The sequence below is a fragment of the Callorhinus ursinus genome, unplaced genomic scaffold, assembly GCF_003265705.2.
Source record: "Callorhinus ursinus isolate GAN/ISIS: 27379988/994484 unplaced genomic scaffold, GSC_fseal_2.0 scaffold14, whole genome shotgun sequence".
NCBI classification, from domain to species: Eukaryota; Metazoa; Chordata; class Mammalia; order Carnivora; family Otariidae; genus Callorhinus; species Callorhinus ursinus.
In genome coordinates this window covers 26878987-26897192 of record NW_027397076.1, presented here as the reverse complement: position 1 = coordinate 26897192, position 18206 = coordinate 26878987, and the positions used below count along the sequence as shown (strand labels likewise).

Here is an 18206-nt window from a genome sequence, read left to right as displayed (position 1 = left end):
ATACTCTGTGCCAGACACCATCTTAGCAACAAAAAAAAATTCAAAGACATACAAAGGCATATGCTAATTGGATTAAATATAATATTAACAAATGTGACCATATACAAAAGGCTAGGGCAGGATTGCTAATGCAATCTTTATTTTTAAGATTAACCCACATTATATACTGACACTGATCCCTTTTAAATTTTTTTAAGGTTTTAAAAAAATTTATTTAAATAATCTCTATACCCAACGTGGGGCTCGACCTCATAACCCCAGATCTCCAACTGAGCCAGCAAGGCACCACCAATGACATCAGTATTTTCACAGAGAAGTGAAAGAGAGGTAATTTGTTTTTAAGTTTTATATATTATACACATTAAATATACCTGTGTTGATCTTCTAGACTGTCTTGCTTGTCTAGATCTTGCTTTTCTTTGGGATTCAGACTCTTCATCTCTAACAGGAGTGAGGTATGATCTACAGTAATAAGTAAAAATTGTTAGTTGGAGATATAATATCTGTGAATATAATTACATATGAATGTGTGAATGATTACAAAGTTAAGCATTTTAATGGGTTTTAAGAAGTCTTCAAAAATGGTTACATCCGCCCTGAAAATTCAGCAATACAATCTGATAAATTTTTAGATTGGAAATAATATTAACTTATATTTTTCAAGTTCTTCCTAACTACAGGTTTTTAAAATTTTTTATTGTTATGTTAATCACCATACATTACATCATTAGTTTTTTTTTTTTTTTTTTAAGCCATGCGACCTCAGTCCTCTTAGCCCGTTTTGGTTCCCTGCAATACCATGCTAGATGAAAGGTGACGTTCTCTGGCTAAACTCTAGACTGTCAATGTCTTTTTATGGTAGAATGGTTAGGACTGAAGGCCACATTCAACATATGGGATGACTAGTCAGCAAGCAACACTCCCTGAATTCCTGCCATTGTGCATTTATTAATGATGTTTTTGGCAGATATAGTCTCGTTCACACTTTGAGTTCTCTAAAAAGTCAAGTGCTTTTATACATAAACTGCTTTAAAATCAGCATCTTATTTCTGGTTACTGATTTTCTGATATAAAGAGGACTTAATATTTAGCTTCACTACATTTCATCTTACACATCTAAGCCTATGTTCCATCCTGTCACAGGATATGCACCATTTCAAAAGCAAGCAATCTATGTCAAGAGATTAGTATTTAATTAATTAAAGGGTTGAATAAGCAAAGATAAGACAGAGCCCTGCAACACAACAAAAAAACTTCCTTCCAATGATCAATATTACCTGGGATGTTCAATTGTTAATACTTTATGTAGCTATAATATTACCATCTAATTCACATTTCTCAGAGAACACTCAGAAGTAGAGTATCCCTATTTTCTATGCTGTTTATCAAATTTATCTAGTTTATACCACCCTGCCCCTCCCCTCCAAATGTTACTTTTTAAAAAGGCTTTTCAGCTTTAGTATGCTTTCCAATTGGTAATTCGTTCTGCTCTTTAAACTCCCTAAAACTCTTCATATATCCATGGCAAACTTTGGAATTTATTCTTGGTTTTATGCCTTATCTTTTATTTTTCCTACGTGCCCTTTAAAGCTCTACGTTCAGAGAGTATAACATATCTCAAGCTCCTTAGAATAATTTACAGTTTTTTCAGAATTCTTTTGGAGAGCCCCATTCCTTTTGATTTATCTTTCTCTTCCTTCACACTCTTTAGTTTTTAGAAATCTGTCTCTCTAAAACTAGAATACATGATGCATTATTCCTAGGATTCACCTCGTCATCCAAAATCTACTTGCCTCAATTCCATCAATTAACTCTTACTTATTGGTTAAAGTTAGTTCTAGAAGACTGGTTTTCGGTGTTGCTTCTACTTTAATTACAGATAAACTTTAAGCAAGGTAAGTCAAGAACTTCTCTAGAGGGTGTTTTTGATTGAGACATCCAACAATTTAGAGAAAGATGAAAATCCTCTCCCTACTTTTTTTTGACTTAAGTTGTTTTTATCACCTGATGGTTTGAGAAAATATCATCTGATCTCTCTGCTTGGATGAATAACTCATGGCACTATTTCATAATGATATAATTGACTTTTTTTCTCTTTATCCATATGTTCTCTATCATGTTTTCAGTTCTAGGTTTCTAGAGTATTCTGAAAGATTACTTCTTGTTGCTATTATAGTAGCACTGTATTTATCTCATAAATCAGGCACACCTCACAAAGTATTAGAAGAGCTCTATCTTACTAGATTTGGTTTCTACTAGAATACTGGTACAGATTTAAGTTTATAACTTAAAATTTTAATTAAAAAAATTAAATGTCTATTTGTTTTCTGCTTTTTTTTTTTAAAAGATTTTTATTTATTTGAGAGAGAGAGAGAGAATGTGCAAGCACAAGCAGGGTGAACGGCAGGCAGAGGAAAAAGCAGGGTTGCCACTGAGCAGGGAGGCTGATATGGGGCTTGATCCCAGGACCCTGGGATCATGATCTGAGCCAAAGGCAGACGCTTAACCAACTGAGCCACCCAGGAGCCCCTGTTTTCTGTTACTTTTAATTTGTCCTCCTAAACGTATAGGACAAGGAAGAAATTCACTAAACAAAATATTTTAGTTATCAACATTTCTTTAGTTTGGCTTTCTTTTAGAGATTCAGCAACATATGGCTTCATCTGCATCAATGCATAGATCCAAAGAGATGATCAGATTGGTAGGATACCTGCCCTCTTGATGGTCCATGATGCTCAAGCTACACTAAGCTTGATATTTCTCTTTCTCCCACTGTTTTATAATTTTCATTTTGTCTATGTATCAACTCCTGTGAGATTTAAGCTTTTTATTTAGATATAACATATACTAAAACAGATATAACAGATACTTCCTATTTTTATAACAACTCTAGTGATTTTTCTGGGACAAGTAATTTAAAAGGTGAAAGAGAATAACAATAAACTTGTTATTATAGTTTCAGTTTAAGAAAATTAATTCTGGAATATAGTGAGGAGTTTCTTTGTGGCAGAATTGGTTATATGTATTTGGAAAATGCTATACATTTTAACCTTCTCTGGGAAAATCACAACATGTTAAAGGCTCTGAGAAGAACCGAAGGAAGAAACTTGTTTAATCTTGTTTAACTATGCATTTCCCATGATTATTTAGGTAGAAAATACTTTTCTTTTGTGGTACACCTGCTACATGTGGAAAGCGCTCTGTGAAACATCAGCTTGAAAACTCTGTCCCAATGGCTATTTTTTTAGCCATTCATTTAATACTTATTTATGCATCTACTGCCCCTATGCAATTTATTGCTTTCTGGACACTTCCCAGATGAGGGGAAGAAAAAAAAATAAAAGGAGATGAAACCTCAATGTAATAGTGAATCTGGTTAAACAGAAAACTTTATAGCAGCTTAGATGGCTGCATGTTATCATTTCAGTATTTCATGAGCTTCTCTGAAAGGAAGAATGAACATGGACTTCTCTGAATCTGACTCCCCTATGTAATGGTCAAAATTCCCATATTTAGTTTATTTTTTTTTTCCATATTTAGTTTAAAACAGGGAAATCTGCATTGCCATTTGCCCTTTTAATCTCCAAGGCAAACAGAACTAATCAACCATCACACTCTCTTCAAAACAGCCTCGATTCTTTTCAACAGTTTCAAGTTGCCATAAAAGTTAAATATATTTATCATATCTTGTTTAACATATATAGATAGGTTAAGGGGATAAAAATTACTAAATGGGGGCGCCTGGGTGGCTCAGATGGTTAAGCGTCTGCCTTCGGCTCAGGTCATGATCCCAGGGTCCCGGGATCGAGGCCCGCATCGGGGTCCCTGCTCCTTGGGAGCCTGCTTCTCCCTCTGCTTCTCTCTCTCTCTCCCCCTCATAAATAATAAATAAAATCTTAAAAAAAATTACTAAATGGAAGACTTACAATATCTGTTCATTTAAATTTTCCATACATTTGCTCCAAATTAGCATAAAAATCTAGCCTATCAATTTGTAATACACTATGTATTTCCTACTACTTTAAGAGACCCCGTCTGGTATTCAGTTCCTTTCTCCTCTCCTGGGGTTCCTGTATAGAGCAGACCTCTATGAATAAAATGTAGAGAAGAAAATTAATTCATATGTTTTATGTGTTTTTAATTAAAAAGAGCTGACTAAGGCACCTGGGTGGCTCAGTTGGTTGGGCATCTGCCTTTGGCTCAGGTCATGATCCCAGGGTCCAGGGATCGAGTCCCACATTGGGCTCCCTGCTCAGCAGGGAGTCTGTCTCTCCCTCTGTCCCTCCCCCTGCTCGTGCTCACTCTCTCTCTCTTGCAAAAATAAATAAAATCTTAAAAAAAAGAGCTGACCATCAAAAAGAATATATCAGTCGAATTCCACTGCTGCCTTAATCATTACTATATCATACTGTCATACTGAGCTCTTTCTTGTAACTATATAGGGTGCACAATTTTAGTCCTTAGTATAGTCTCAGATTGCTTATTATTTTCTAAGCAACTGAAAGGTTGTCATTTTTAAATTAAGAATTTTTCAATAATTCCAATTACTCTATTTATTTTTAATTTCACTCACTTTCTTTTTTTAAAAGATTTATTTACTTGAGAGAGAGAGGGTGTAGGAGGGGAGGGGCAGAGAGAGAATCCCAAGCTGACTCCGTGCTGAGTGGGAGAGCCCGACACGGCACTTGATTTCATGACCCTGAGACCATGACCTGAGCCAAAATCAAGAGTAGGATGCTCAACTGACTGAACCACCCAGGCGCCCCAATTTCACTGACATTTATACAAAGCAACAGTTCCATGTGAATTCATGCTACAAATATGAACTTATTAGTAAGATACTGTTTTGCAGTTTGGAAAGACTGAAGAACTAGAAATATTTAAAAAATGAAAGAATTTGCTACCATGATCCATCCTAATTTAAAGCTGGCTTCTCTTCTCTACTCCCCACCCCCCACCACCATTAATCCATTGGAAATCTTAGCTAATTAAAACAGAAAATCCTCATCCAATCCTGATCAATTAAAATACCAAAATTCAAGAGTACTGTGAAATTTAATAGTGAGTATGGTAATTTTACATAATATCTTAAAATATAAATGTAAGTTTACCTAAAATCGCATAAATGTATTAACTTATCTTTTTTTATCCACAATATATATTTAAATCCTAATATATACATTTTGAGGACAAATATTCAACCATATACATTTCAAAACCATTAATGAAATTTAATTGAAAGACAAACAGAAGAGGCCAACAGTGTATTCAAAATTGCGAACAATTACTTGACGTGAAACAAAACACAAACATTACTATTACTGCAAACTTCACTGAAACAGAGTAAGACAAACAAAATTTCTGTAATATATACCAGGAAAAATTTCATATACATTTCGCTTCTTATGCATTTAAAATCTGTTCTGTCCTATTAATATCTCCAAATATTTAATTCTCAATCTTTAATGTCTTCCAGGATTAATTCCAAAAAGCTGAAACTCAACTCTCTCCAACAACTTTAAAATAAAGAAATCTGAGGTTAAGAATCATAATTTGTTTGTTCTGAAACAACTGATGATTCCAGGAAGATATTCATTAGGCTTTAATCGTCACTGGGAACATTTTTAAAAAGCATGGAATCCTAGAAATAGGAAGTATCCTAGAAGTTAAAAATTATATAAATCAAATACCTCATTTTACAGAAGAAGAAATTCTGACCTTGCGAGCATGCTAACCTTAGGATTAAAGCAGAGCAAGGAGTAAAAAACTAAGGATTCCTGACCGTTTTTCCTTCACTCCCCCTATACCATAAAAGCAAAGTCCTCAAATTTATTTTCACTAGAAAAGAATGATGGAAGCCTACGATCCTCTAATTTCTGTTGGCTATATGGCCTTACCTGAAAACACCTCAAAAGCCTAAAACTAGTTTTAAATTTATAGAAAAATGAAGAATTAAATTATGGTATGACCTATACTGGTATTCAAATCACAAAATGTTAACTGCTTTAATGGTTTTATAGACGTATCAGTAAATTTCATCATAAAAATAGAAATAAAACATAAACATATTGGTAGAAAATAAAAGATGCAATGATAGAAAGAAAATATTTAACATTTAAAAGTTTAATGTCTTGTTACTTTTCATATATTCACCACAAATATTACTGCAAGGATATTAATACTTACTACAGGCCATGCACTTTGCTAGGCACCAGAGACAAAGACTGCATATGAACACTACATGTCAGAAATAAGACAAAGTTAATCTGGTTGGTATTTTTGTTAAAAGAAAAAAATACCAGTCATGCAGCTAATTTAATTTTGTAATATTAGAAAATAATAGAAAAAATACAGAAAAGGTCACATTTTGTTTCCTAAGACTTTTGTTTTCCTCAAGAGGAAAAACAAAATTCAAAGCTAGGAACTATGCATGATAGCTGGAAAAAACAGCTGGACTGATTCTCCTACAACCTTGGTTAGCTCTCACACTAATTGTATAAAAATGGAAAAGTCACTTAATATCTCTGGGTCTTAGTTTCCTTCTGTAAAGCAAAGATACCACAGGTAAGTTCCTTTCCACATCTGTGATTCCATACCAATTAGCAGCAGCAGGAAGAAGTAAAGCAATGCTCTTAATAACATTTAAGCACACAAAATAAATTCATAAACCCTTTAAGATATTTAATAAGTGCCTTTTATGTGCTAGGATTAAAACTAAGTGAATGTACTCAATGTACTTAAAAATTATTTGGCTTACATGTATGCCTAAGAAATCTTTAAGAGAATCTTAAAATGAAAATCTCAAAAATTACAAGAACAAAAACAGTTAACATCCATCAAATTTTTTTAATAATGGGCGAAACAGAGAGAATAATGAAAAATATGTTTTTGTCACAGATTTAGTCTTCCATGAGTCTGACTGGGTATGTTTATATCTTCCATCACAAAAACGTCTTGAATTAAAACAACCATTAAAAAAATGAAGATGGCTAAGAAGACAAGTGTCTGGCTCACTGCCTAGAAATGAAAACATCAATTCTGTCCGAGGGAGTCACCAAGCTGAAATGCTAATAATTGCCCATTATATCAATCTACACAGTTCTGAGCTGATACAGGTTATTTCATTTATTAACCTACTCAAGAGACGGTCACCAACAGGACAAGATTAAAAAGCAAAACAAACAACTTTCATCACTGGGCAAGACAGATCAGCAGTCCTGTGAGGACCTTTACACACCTGCGTCTCTCCCTGACCTCTGATGTGGAGGAGACAGTGCCAGCAGTAGTTGTAGTCAGGGTTGTGGTTGAGGCTGCAGCATTTACAACAGTTGGAGCAACAGGGATGGTCAATGCCGTAGGAACACTGTCCTTTTCTTTTTCAGTACTATCCTCAGCCCACAAACGATTTGAGGTACTATCGCATCATAAAGCAGCAACACAAAAAGAGAAAAGGAAAACAGCTAAACAATGAAAGCACTTTCTAGCAGCTGAAACGTGACCACAGGGATGGATTTTTTTAAAACACAAGGCAAGACATCTTTCAACTATGAACCAAAAAGCTCACCCAGAACTGTCAAAGGAGAAATTTACATTTTAAGCAGCCTGATTCAAGGACAGTTAATAATTCAGGAACTTAATTTTTTCCCCAGACATGCATAATTGCCTCTTTTTGGAACCAATTTTTGATTGTAAATAATTTTAATGAGGTAAATGAAAAAATCCAGAGCCCCACAATCTTCTAAACAAATATGCATGCACATACATAAGCACACAGTAGGCCTGAACACAAAATGTATGTGACTCACCTGCTTTGTGTGCCTGCTGAGGAAGAACCCGTTGTAATCTTTGTAGTAGTGCTTGTGCTGGAAAGCAGGCTTTTCTGAAGCCCAGCTGCAGAGGTAACTGTTGGTGTTGATGTGGTGCTTGGAACACTAGAACTAATCAAATCATCTGGTCTTCTACCAAAGGAGCAACTAAAGGAAAGAGTCATATCTATATAGGATGTGTTTGTATGTGTATTCTATAGTTAATGTCTATATATTATACAGATTCACAAGGCTAGGAAAAATCTAAAAAACTGTGTTCCTAAATACACCACCGGCTCCAGCACCAAGAGTTGCAACTACAACTTGCTAGGAGTCTGGATGATTTCACTAATTTGGTAGTGTATCATTTTACTGCCTCCCCCCTCCCTCAGTAGGACTCAAAGATGATCTGATCTGGTATTTTTCATTCCTGGACTGTTACAGACCATATGGTCATGCCAGACTGGGTCTGAGAAAAACACTTACGTTTAGTTTTACTCAGGGAAAGTGAAGATGGACCTTTTTGAAGAAAAGTGTTTCAGCAATGAGTCACATCCTTAGGAATGACCCATGCCTATATTATACTTGTGCATCTTTTACTCTTCTTTTTGGCTGCTTTTAGCAGAGAAAATATTTAAAGGTTTTTTCCCCTCTCCTCTCCATTGTGATTTTATTACAGACATTTCCATATCTCTGAGTTCTGAGAAAGGCAGAAACTTCTAGGTCACTAAATAATGACCAGATCAATGAAGACACTGATCTACTTCAACTGCTCTAGTTAATTATATAAGGAGTTCCTTTTACATATGCTACAATCTAAAAGATACTTCTAATAAATCAAATCTAATGAAATATATATATAATAGGAAGGCATAAGTAGAAGCAAATTTTCACCCATCTTTAAATATATATTCTGGGTCTTTAAATGATGGTTTATTTAAGCAACAAAAGACCTATTTATAAAAGTGCAATTTTCTTAATGATATTAAACTGTGGGCTCCAAACAAACTGCCTCATATTTTTATAAAAGACATGAAAGTTACTCAAGAATTATATTACCTTTTATGATAAGTTGATCCTTCATTAATTGAGCTATTCTTTTTGAGATCATCTTCCCATTTTCTTCTTGTGTAAGAACTACTTGTTCGCAAACTTGAAGAATCTCTGTGAAAAGAACATCCTTCAAATTCTGGTATATAATTTTAAAATAGGGTTAAGAAAGCTGTATATTAATAAACATTAGTAGAAGCAGAAACTAGTAAAACCCCTTGGGAAAACACTTTGGCATATTTATTAAGAAGTGAAAGTAATTTCAGTTCTAAGATTCTATCCCTAGGGTATAATCCTAATTATAAGGGGGGGAAAATTAAGACGTTTACTAAAGTTTTACTTATGATCACAAAATATGGGGAGGGGATAGGGCAGAGACAGAATCCCAGGCAGCCTCCATGCCCACCACGGAGCCCGACACGGGGCTCAATCTTACGACCCTGAGATCATGACCCGAGCTGAAATTAAGAGTTGGACACTTGTCACCAGGCTCCCCAAAAAAGATTTCATAGTAAAAACATAGAGCAAATCATAATGAATCACCTGTTTTCTTTCTCTTCAATGTCAGATGTACTGGCTAGTCGTCTTGGTATTGTAGGTGCAACATATGCAAGCCTAGTTCCTTTACTATCTTTCTCCTACACAAAAGGAAAAAAAATGAATATAAAAATAAATCTGTGTGATGATTATAGGAGCTGCTAGAAGTATTAAGGAAAAAGTATTCAACAGTGTACAATTACACAGCTATCACCGTTGACAGTATTTTTCCAAAGTTCCTAGCTATACTCTAAAATTAATGTCTATCTTTAGTACTATAAACACTAAAGGACAACCTGTTTAAACCAATTTTCTTTTCTTTCTCCTTTAATCTAGAATTAGACAATATTTTAACATAAGGAAAAAAAATCCCTCCACAGTTTAATGACTTTTTCTAAATTTCTATAACAGATTATATAAGGTAATGCAGTATAATAAAGTAAAATATTCTTATTTTTCCAGGGAAATAAGGCTCAAATATAGTTGACTGGTAAGTCCCAATTATTTGTTATGTAAGTTATTTACTACTTGGATATAACATTAAAATATTCAGAACAAAAATTACAAAATTATATTTATCCAAATCTGGCTGAAACTATAGTAGCAAGGCCTTCTGATACGTTCCCACTATTCTGGCATCAAGTACTTGGAAAATAATTGGGCAGTCAATTTATACAAAACCAAAAAACATTAAAATTACTTGATGAGAAATTCCATTTCTGAATTTCTGATACAAAGAAACACTTTTAAACAGAGGAAGGAAACTATATGGAAAAAAGTCTAAGCACTGAAAATGCAACAGAAAATAAATAATCCAGCTATATAAAATATCACTGAATGAACTGTGGTACATTCTATTTGATGTAATTTATAATTTAGTACTACCTTTCCAAATATAGTTATTAAAACTACTCATTAGAAGGATGTTGCTTTTGATGTATCAGATGAAAAAGCAGATAAAAAAAATTGCAGACACTGGATAAATGCAACCTAGGAGTATAATTACATTCTGGAATAAATAAATTCTAGAATAAATGCCCCTTAATACATTTTATTGTAAGCTCTCAAGTAGGTAAAGGCATTCATTTGAGTATAATCTCCTAATTTATTTTTTTGGCGAATACACCTGATTTTCCCAACACTTATAGAGGCACACTTCATTTTATTGCATTTAACAGATATTGTGGTTTTCATAAATTGAAATTTGTTACAACCCTGCATCAAGCAAGTACATCCCCACCATTTTCCAACAGCATTTGCTCACTTTGTGTCTCTGTGTCACATTTTGGTGATTCCCACAATATTTCAAAATATTTCAATTTTTTTTTTTAAGATTTATTTTTTTTCGTTTTGAGAGAGCATGCACGCAAGCAGGGGGAGGGGCAGAAGGAGAGGGAGAGAGAATCTCAAGCAGACTCTACATTGAATGAAGAGCCCGATGAGGGGCTTGATCTCATGACCCTGAGATCATAATCTGAGCCAACACCAAGAGTCAGATACTTAACTAAATGAGCTGCCCAGGCACCCTCAAGCTTTTTCATTATTATTACATTTGCTATGGTAATCTGTGATCAGTGATTACGACCTGCTGAAAGCTCAGATTATGGTTAGCATTTTTTAGCAATAAAGTATTTTTTAATTAAGGTATGTATATTTTCTTTAGACATAATGCTATTACACACTTAAGAGACTACAGTATAGTATAAATATATTTTTTATATACAGTGGGAAACAAAAAAATTCATTTGACTTGCTTTACTGCAGTGGTCTGGAGTCAAACCCACAATATCTCCGACATATGCCTGTAATTCCATATTGACATCTGTTTAAGGTAGTTATATTTGTATTATCATGCAATTCATTAAGTCAGGTGAATTAAGTTGATACACAGATCTAATAATGATACACAGTAGAAAATCCATCAGATTTGATGTTTCTAGAAAACAAATTTAAATTAGAGTTTTGATAGAAACCGGATTAGGACACAGATTACCTTTTCTTTATTATCCAAAGAGGAGGAAAGCCTGGGACTTGAAGCTGAACGCATCACACCTGCAGTGTCTTTGTCTTTCTGAGCCTCTTTAGATGCTGTGATTTCTGCAAGTGCGCCATAACTGCCAGTCTTTCTAAGTCCTAACCTCCAAGATGCAGGAGACTCATCTTTTCTCTCTTCTTCTTTGGGAGAAACTTTTGTAGCTGAGGTTGGAAACTGTTTTTATTTTATTTTTAAGGAGAAGAAAAAATAATTATCAAGACTGATCAACCCTTAAGCTGGAAATGACAAGTTTACAGATAGTATGTGTCAAATTACAGTTAATAGTTTCAGGAGAAACACTTTTACTAAGTAGGTTAATGTCTTAGTAAAAAATGTAAAGATCTAAAACTGAAAAAAAAAAAAAAGAACTACCTTTCCAAAAGTTAGATTTAATAAAACACACTCCACACTTTATATCACACAGAAAAATTATGATGCAAATACAGAGAACGGAAATAAGCACACCATAAGGACTTTAAAACCATGCATCTTTGGCACCAGTATTTATATTAAACTTGTTATGTTGTAACCTAATATAAATCCTTGCACATAGAAATGCCTCACCATAGATTTTTCACCCTTACTGGGCACAAGAACAATGCCAGTTTTGCGCAAGCCCTGCCTCCATGATGCAGGATCTACTGATTCCACCACAGGCATGATAGGAGCAATGAAATCATACTAAAGCCAATTAAAATAAGACAGGTAAAGAGATAAAGATTGAAAGCATAAAAACAGAAAAGGAAGTTATGAACAAAACATACTTTTTTAAAAAAAAGGTTTTTATAGCAAATTAAAGCCCAATAACTGGGTAATGATCCAATCTTAAGTTACTGGGAACAAGTTCTAGTTTTAGTATGAGAGAGAGATTCTGAAAGGATCTAATAAAGAAATTTCTAAAGCAGTTAAAGGCACATGGAGCAGATGATGTTATAGTATATGAATGAACAAACTGACTGCACTTGAATTTTGTTTTGATTCATTTATATACTTGGGTTAAAACATTTTTAATCCAGCATAATCAACAAAAAGTAATAACTGACATATCTTCCATTTATGATATTTAATTCATTAATATTTTTAATATCACAGCCTTAAACTATTTGATTTTACCACAAAATATTAATTTAAACATTTCAACTAAAAACTAATTTTTTATACAAATACTTCATTTTCAAGGCTTTCAAAAGCCATAAAAATGAAACATCTGTTATCTTTACCTATTTCATTTCATCAATTCAGAGTTTAAATATTTAACCGCAGTTAAGAATAGATGGATGAAAATAGCAACTAACAAGTTCCTATAATTACAGGATATGGGTAATTAAAAAAAATACACTTTTTCCCATATTTATTGCCAAAGTTTGCTATCATTAGCAGTTTAAGAGAGCTTATTAAAGCACCCAGGATGTCAAAGGGCTACTTCATAGACTTACACTATTGTGTAAGATACTTCTGATACCTCCTGTGAGTAATTCCTATCAATAGGGTAAAAAAACAGAATCAAGATACACAGCATTCCCCAGTCCCCAAAATGTGCACTGAAGAATTCTAGGGTGCCAGTATAAAATCACAAGGGGACTGTGGGGTATTTTAAAGTTTTAAGAGAAAGCACAGTGACACCTGTTGGACGCTGCACAAACTGCCATTGTTAACTTACTTGCACTTAACTACTTAAGGAATGAAACGAAGAGGTACTTCTTTGGCCAAGAGGCACTGTGAAAAAAATTAATAAACCATTAAGGGTTCCACTGACTGAGAAAGTCCAGGGACTTCTGTAAACATTGTATACAATAATACAGGCACTGAGATGATTGGTTATTGATTTCTGAGTCTAAAGTCGTAGCATCCAAGAATAGGGGTTGGAAAACCTTTCTGTAAAGGACCAGATTGTGAATTTTAAGCTTTGCAAACCATAGAGTCTCTGTTTTAACTATTCATCTACAAATGATGAATGTTGTAGATGTTGAACCAAATTAGCCACAGGTAATACATAAGTGAATGAATGTGGCTATGTTCTAATAAAACTTTATTTAGGTACATTGAAATCTGAATTTGTGTCACAAAACATTCTTTTGATTTTCCCAACCATTTAAAAATATTAAAACCATTGTAACATGTGGGCTGTACAAAAACAGGTAGTGGGCCGGCTTTTGGCCCACGGACCATGGTTTGCCAATCCTTCACCTAGAACCTCCCCCAAACTGGAAATAAAGTTACTCCTCCAGGACAAAATAGGTAACCTAACATTTACTGAACGGTACAACAGAAGCTAACATTTAATAGATGTTTGCTCCTGTCAGGCTTTAAGCTTAAAAGTCCTTCACATGGGTGCAACCAGTATTACCAATTTTGAAATGGACATTTGTTGTACTATAATGACTGATAAATCTCCATTATGCCTAATGTGAATTTGGATTTATTGGTTTCTGTGTTTCAAAGCTCCTTTCAATTTTACTTGGTCTATAAATGAACATCTCTAAAATACTCAATTATACCCATTCCCTGAAACTCTTTTGACTTGTGTAAACAGTACACTGTTTTGCCTTTCTTACTCTTCTGACCACCTTCCTCCTTGGTCTTTTTGCTGTTGTTAGCACAGTCCTGCAACATAAGCTTCTCAAGACTCTGTTCTCAGATCTCCTATCTTCCACCTTCCCTTTCTGTTTTCTTCTCCTGCGGGAATAGGGTCTTCTATACTTCCTCAGGCTAAATATTAACAGTACTCAGCTTATTCTCAAATTTGTTATCTCTAGTTCAGTCTGACTCCTAAATTCCCAGTCCTGAATTTTTTTTTTAAAGATTTTATTTATTTATTTGACCCAGAGAGAGAGAGATAGAGAGCACAAGCAGGAGGAGAGGCAGGCAGAGGGAGAGGGAGAAGCAGGCTCTCCACTGAGCAAGGAGCCCGATGCAGGGCTCGATCCCAGGACCCTGGGATCGTGACCTGAGCCGAAGGCAGCAGCTTAACCGACTGAGCCACCCAGGCGCCCCAGCCAGTCCTGAACTTCTATTTACCTAGAGAATGAACTATCTAGAACTACAACTGGAACTCAACATATTTAAAATCAAACACCTTTATTTCCAAACTGGCTCTCCCTCAGTTCCCTATTTCTGTCAGTAGCATAATAAATTTCTTCACTTCCCTATATTTGAAATTTCATAGTCCTGTTAGACTTCTTAGTTATCTCCCCCCATTTATGAATTAGGTGCCAATTTGTCCTTTATAAGACCACTGCCACTCCTCTAGTCTATCATCTTGGGCAACTTCAATAACTTTTTTTTTTCTAGGAGCAGAGAGATAATATATTAAGATGTGAACCCCCCTACACTGTTGGTGGGAATGCAAGCTGGTGCAGCCACTCTGGAAAACAGTATGGAGGTTCCTAAAAAGTTGAAAATAGAGCTACCATACGATCCAGCAATTGCACTACTGGGTATTTACCCCAAAGATACAAATGTAGGGACCCGAAGGGGTATGTGCACCCCGACGTTTATAGCAGCAATGTCCACAATAGCCAAACTATGGAAAGAGCCAAGATGTCCATCGACAGATGAATGGATAAAGAAGATGTGATGTGTATATATATATATATATATGTATATATACATACACACACACACACACACACACACACACACACACACACACACAATGGAATATTATGCAGCCATCAAAAGGAATGAAATCTTGCCATTTGCCATGATGTGGATGGAACTGGAGGGTATTATGCTGAGTGAAATAAGTCAATCAGAGAAAGACATGTATCATATAACCTCACTGATATGAGGAATTCTTTTTTTTTCCCCTGAAACTGATTGCTTGCTTTATTTATTTTTTTAAAGATTTATTTATTTGAGAGAACGAGAATGAGACAGAGAGAGAGTACATGAGAGGGGAGAGGGTCAGAGGGAGAAGCAGACTCCCCGCTGAGCAGGGAGCCTGATGCAGGACTCGATCCCGGGACTCCAGGATCATGACCTGAGCTGAAGGCAGTCGCTTAAACAACTGAGCCACCCAGGCACCCCATGATATGAAGAATTCTTAATCTCAGGAAACAAACTGAGGGTTGCTGGAGTGGTGGGGGGTGGGAGGGATGGGGTGGCTGGGTGACAGATATTGGGGAGGGTATGTGCTATGGTGAGTGCTGTGAATTGTGTAAGACTATTGAATCACAGACCTATACCTCTGAAACAAATAATACATTATATGTTTAAAAAAAAATAAAAGAAGATAGAAGGAAGGGAAAAATGAAGGGGGGGGAAATTGGAGGGAGAGATGAACCATGAGAGACTATGGACTCTTGAGAAACAAACTGAGGGTTCTAGAGGGGAGGGGGGGTGGGGGGATGGGTTAGCCTGGTGATGGGTATTAAAGAGGGCACATACTGAATGGAGCACTGGGTGTTATATGCAAACAATGAATCATGGAACACTACATAAAAAAAATATGAAATGAAATCACTAAAAAAACTTCCTATTCAGTCTTCTCTCAATTAGCCTCCCTTCAAATACACCTGTATGTTGCTGCCCAAATAATATTCTATAAAGAATAATTCTCTCATGGCCTTGTTCAAACATTTTCAAAGGTTCTCTACTATCAAACTATAAAAATGTTACCATAGAAATGAAGACATTCCATAATTTGGCTTTACTTTTCCTGTTTTACTTTGTATATGTACCCTATAAATCAACCAAACTATACAACTTATTTTTCCTGCAAAATATTTCACATTATCCCTACTTTGCTCACATTGTTTCTCTTCTCTTCCTTTCAGTAAACTGTACAAACTCTCCTGTTAGTTGAAATACTACCTACTCATTCAAGATCTCAAATGTTCTAATTTTATTTCCTCAAATCAAATACAATCTCTTCCATATTTTTCCCAAGATAAACCGTCATTCTGTATTTGTACACTTTTATTGGCATACATATGGCCACAGTAGTTTTTTATTAAATTACTAATTACACTTAATAATTGGATTCAATTAACCAAAACACTTAATTCCAAAAAAATTATGAATTTTTACCATCTAGTAAATACAGCTTACACTTACCAGAATTTATGTGCATACAGAAAAGTAGGTAATCTTTTTCAGAGATCCCAACAATATTTATTTTGATTAAAGAGAGGTATATAAACTTACTGTTAAAATTTTAAAGTTTAATTATTTTTTTTAATAATCTCTACATCCATTGCAGGCTTTAAACTCATGACCCCGAGATCAAGAGTTGCATGCTCTCCTGACTGAGCCAGCCAGGTGCCCCTACTGTTAAAACTTTAAATCATAAAATCAAACTGAGTTTTATAGGAAACATCTCCACAAATCATAGGCCTGGTCTCTCTTTAATCTTAGCTAAAGAGCTAAGAACTTAAGGGAAGATCATTTAAAGAGACTATATCTACATTTCTCTGTAGCTACCTTGAATTATTAGAGAATATAAGTGATATTTAATATTGTTTTAGAGCTTCCTGTTTTGTGATCTATTTCTTGCTGTGTGTGTGTATGCACGTGTGTGATTTCTTTTTTATTTTTTTAAAGATTTTATTTATTTATTTGACAGAGAGAGAGCACAAGTGGGGAGTGGCGGGCAGAGGGAGAGGGAGAAGCAGACTCCCCACTGAGCAGGGAGCCTGATGTGGGACTCAATCCCAGGACCCCGAGATCATGACCTGAGCTGAAGGCAAATGTTTAACTGACTGAGCCATCCAGGTGCCCCTGTGTGTGTCTTTCTATACAGTTTATGAACTGGTGGAAGAAGCAAAAAACTTAAGATACCTTTGTCTATATATCAAAACCAGAGTAGTGAGTGGGAACTAAAAACAGAACTCTAAACTACAAAATCTTTTAATACGCATTTTACAGATTAACAATTCATCTAAGGAAATTCATCTGTTAGGACTCTAAGTTAAAGGGAAATTCTTGAAACTAACTTAGAAAACATTAAAATGCTAAACTAACATAAAATGTATCACTGAACATAATGGGCTTTAAAAGTCATACAAAATAAATAAGATTGCTCTATCCATTAAAATAATACTTCAAATTATTTGTACACTACTTTACTGATTAAAATAAAATTTGGTTACAAAACCTTAAGAACAAAGACTAAATAAATGTGATCTTCAAAGTAAGTTATGATACCTGAAACTGAGAATAAGATGGAGTTTCTACATATGCAAATCACAGAAGCAGATAGTTGTTATTAGATCAATTTAATTACAGAATCAGAAGTAGTTCTGAATAAGGATTTTTACAGGAAAGAGGTTACAGGCCTAACTCTAACAGTTATTAAGTTATTATTACTTTAACAATTATTAAAAGTTATTAAGAGCAATTAAGTTATCAAATCGGGGCTATGCTTAAGAAAAATATAATTGATCCAAAGGAGTCTACTGCAATTATTTGACTATAGTAGGAAAGAGATCGCTTAGCTAAATACTCAAAAGAATGAGAGCCAGTTATTTGTGGCTAGATATTTCAGGGGATGAAGCTTTTGGAACTTTTGATAATCCTCTAATTTTAACAGTAAATCAAAAGAGCTAAAGTTTGGTACTCACTGAAGAAGTATACAAGGGCTCTAGAATTAAATAAAGTTTAAAACAGCCTATGGTGACTCCAGTTATAGCATGATAATCATCTTTAAAATTCTGCAGACAAATTACCCCCAGAGAACTGCATTTTTAAGCATATATAATTATTATCATACGAATGCAGGTTCTAGGGGAATTCAGAGAGCCCTCAATTATGGAATACAGAAGGTAAGGTATATCATT

General features: G+C 34.7%; 1 protein-coding gene across 4 annotated transcripts in view; it reads right to left on the bottom strand.

Annotated features, from left to right (window-relative positions):
• PPP1R12A (protein phosphatase 1 regulatory subunit 12A) overlaps positions 1–18206 on the bottom strand; it is a 142325-nt gene that overhangs the window by 32442 nt on the left and 91677 nt on the right. The window contains exons 10-15 of one of the 4 annotated variants that reach the window (XM_025881435.2): positions 11386–11601; positions 9399–9493; positions 8865–8969; positions 7806–7973; positions 7238–7414; positions 372–462 (exon numbers count right to left, since the gene is read on the bottom strand). In XM_025881435.2, the coding sequence (XP_025737220.1) occupies positions 372–462; positions 7238–7414; positions 7806–7973; positions 8865–8969; positions 9399–9493; positions 11386–11601 (852 nt within the window). The remainder of the gene's footprint in view (positions 1–371; positions 463–7237; positions 7415–7805; positions 7974–8864; positions 8970–9398; positions 9494–11385; positions 11602–18206) is intronic. The other 3 variants (XM_025881436.2, XM_025881437.2, XM_025881439.2) reach the window with 3 other exon arrangements.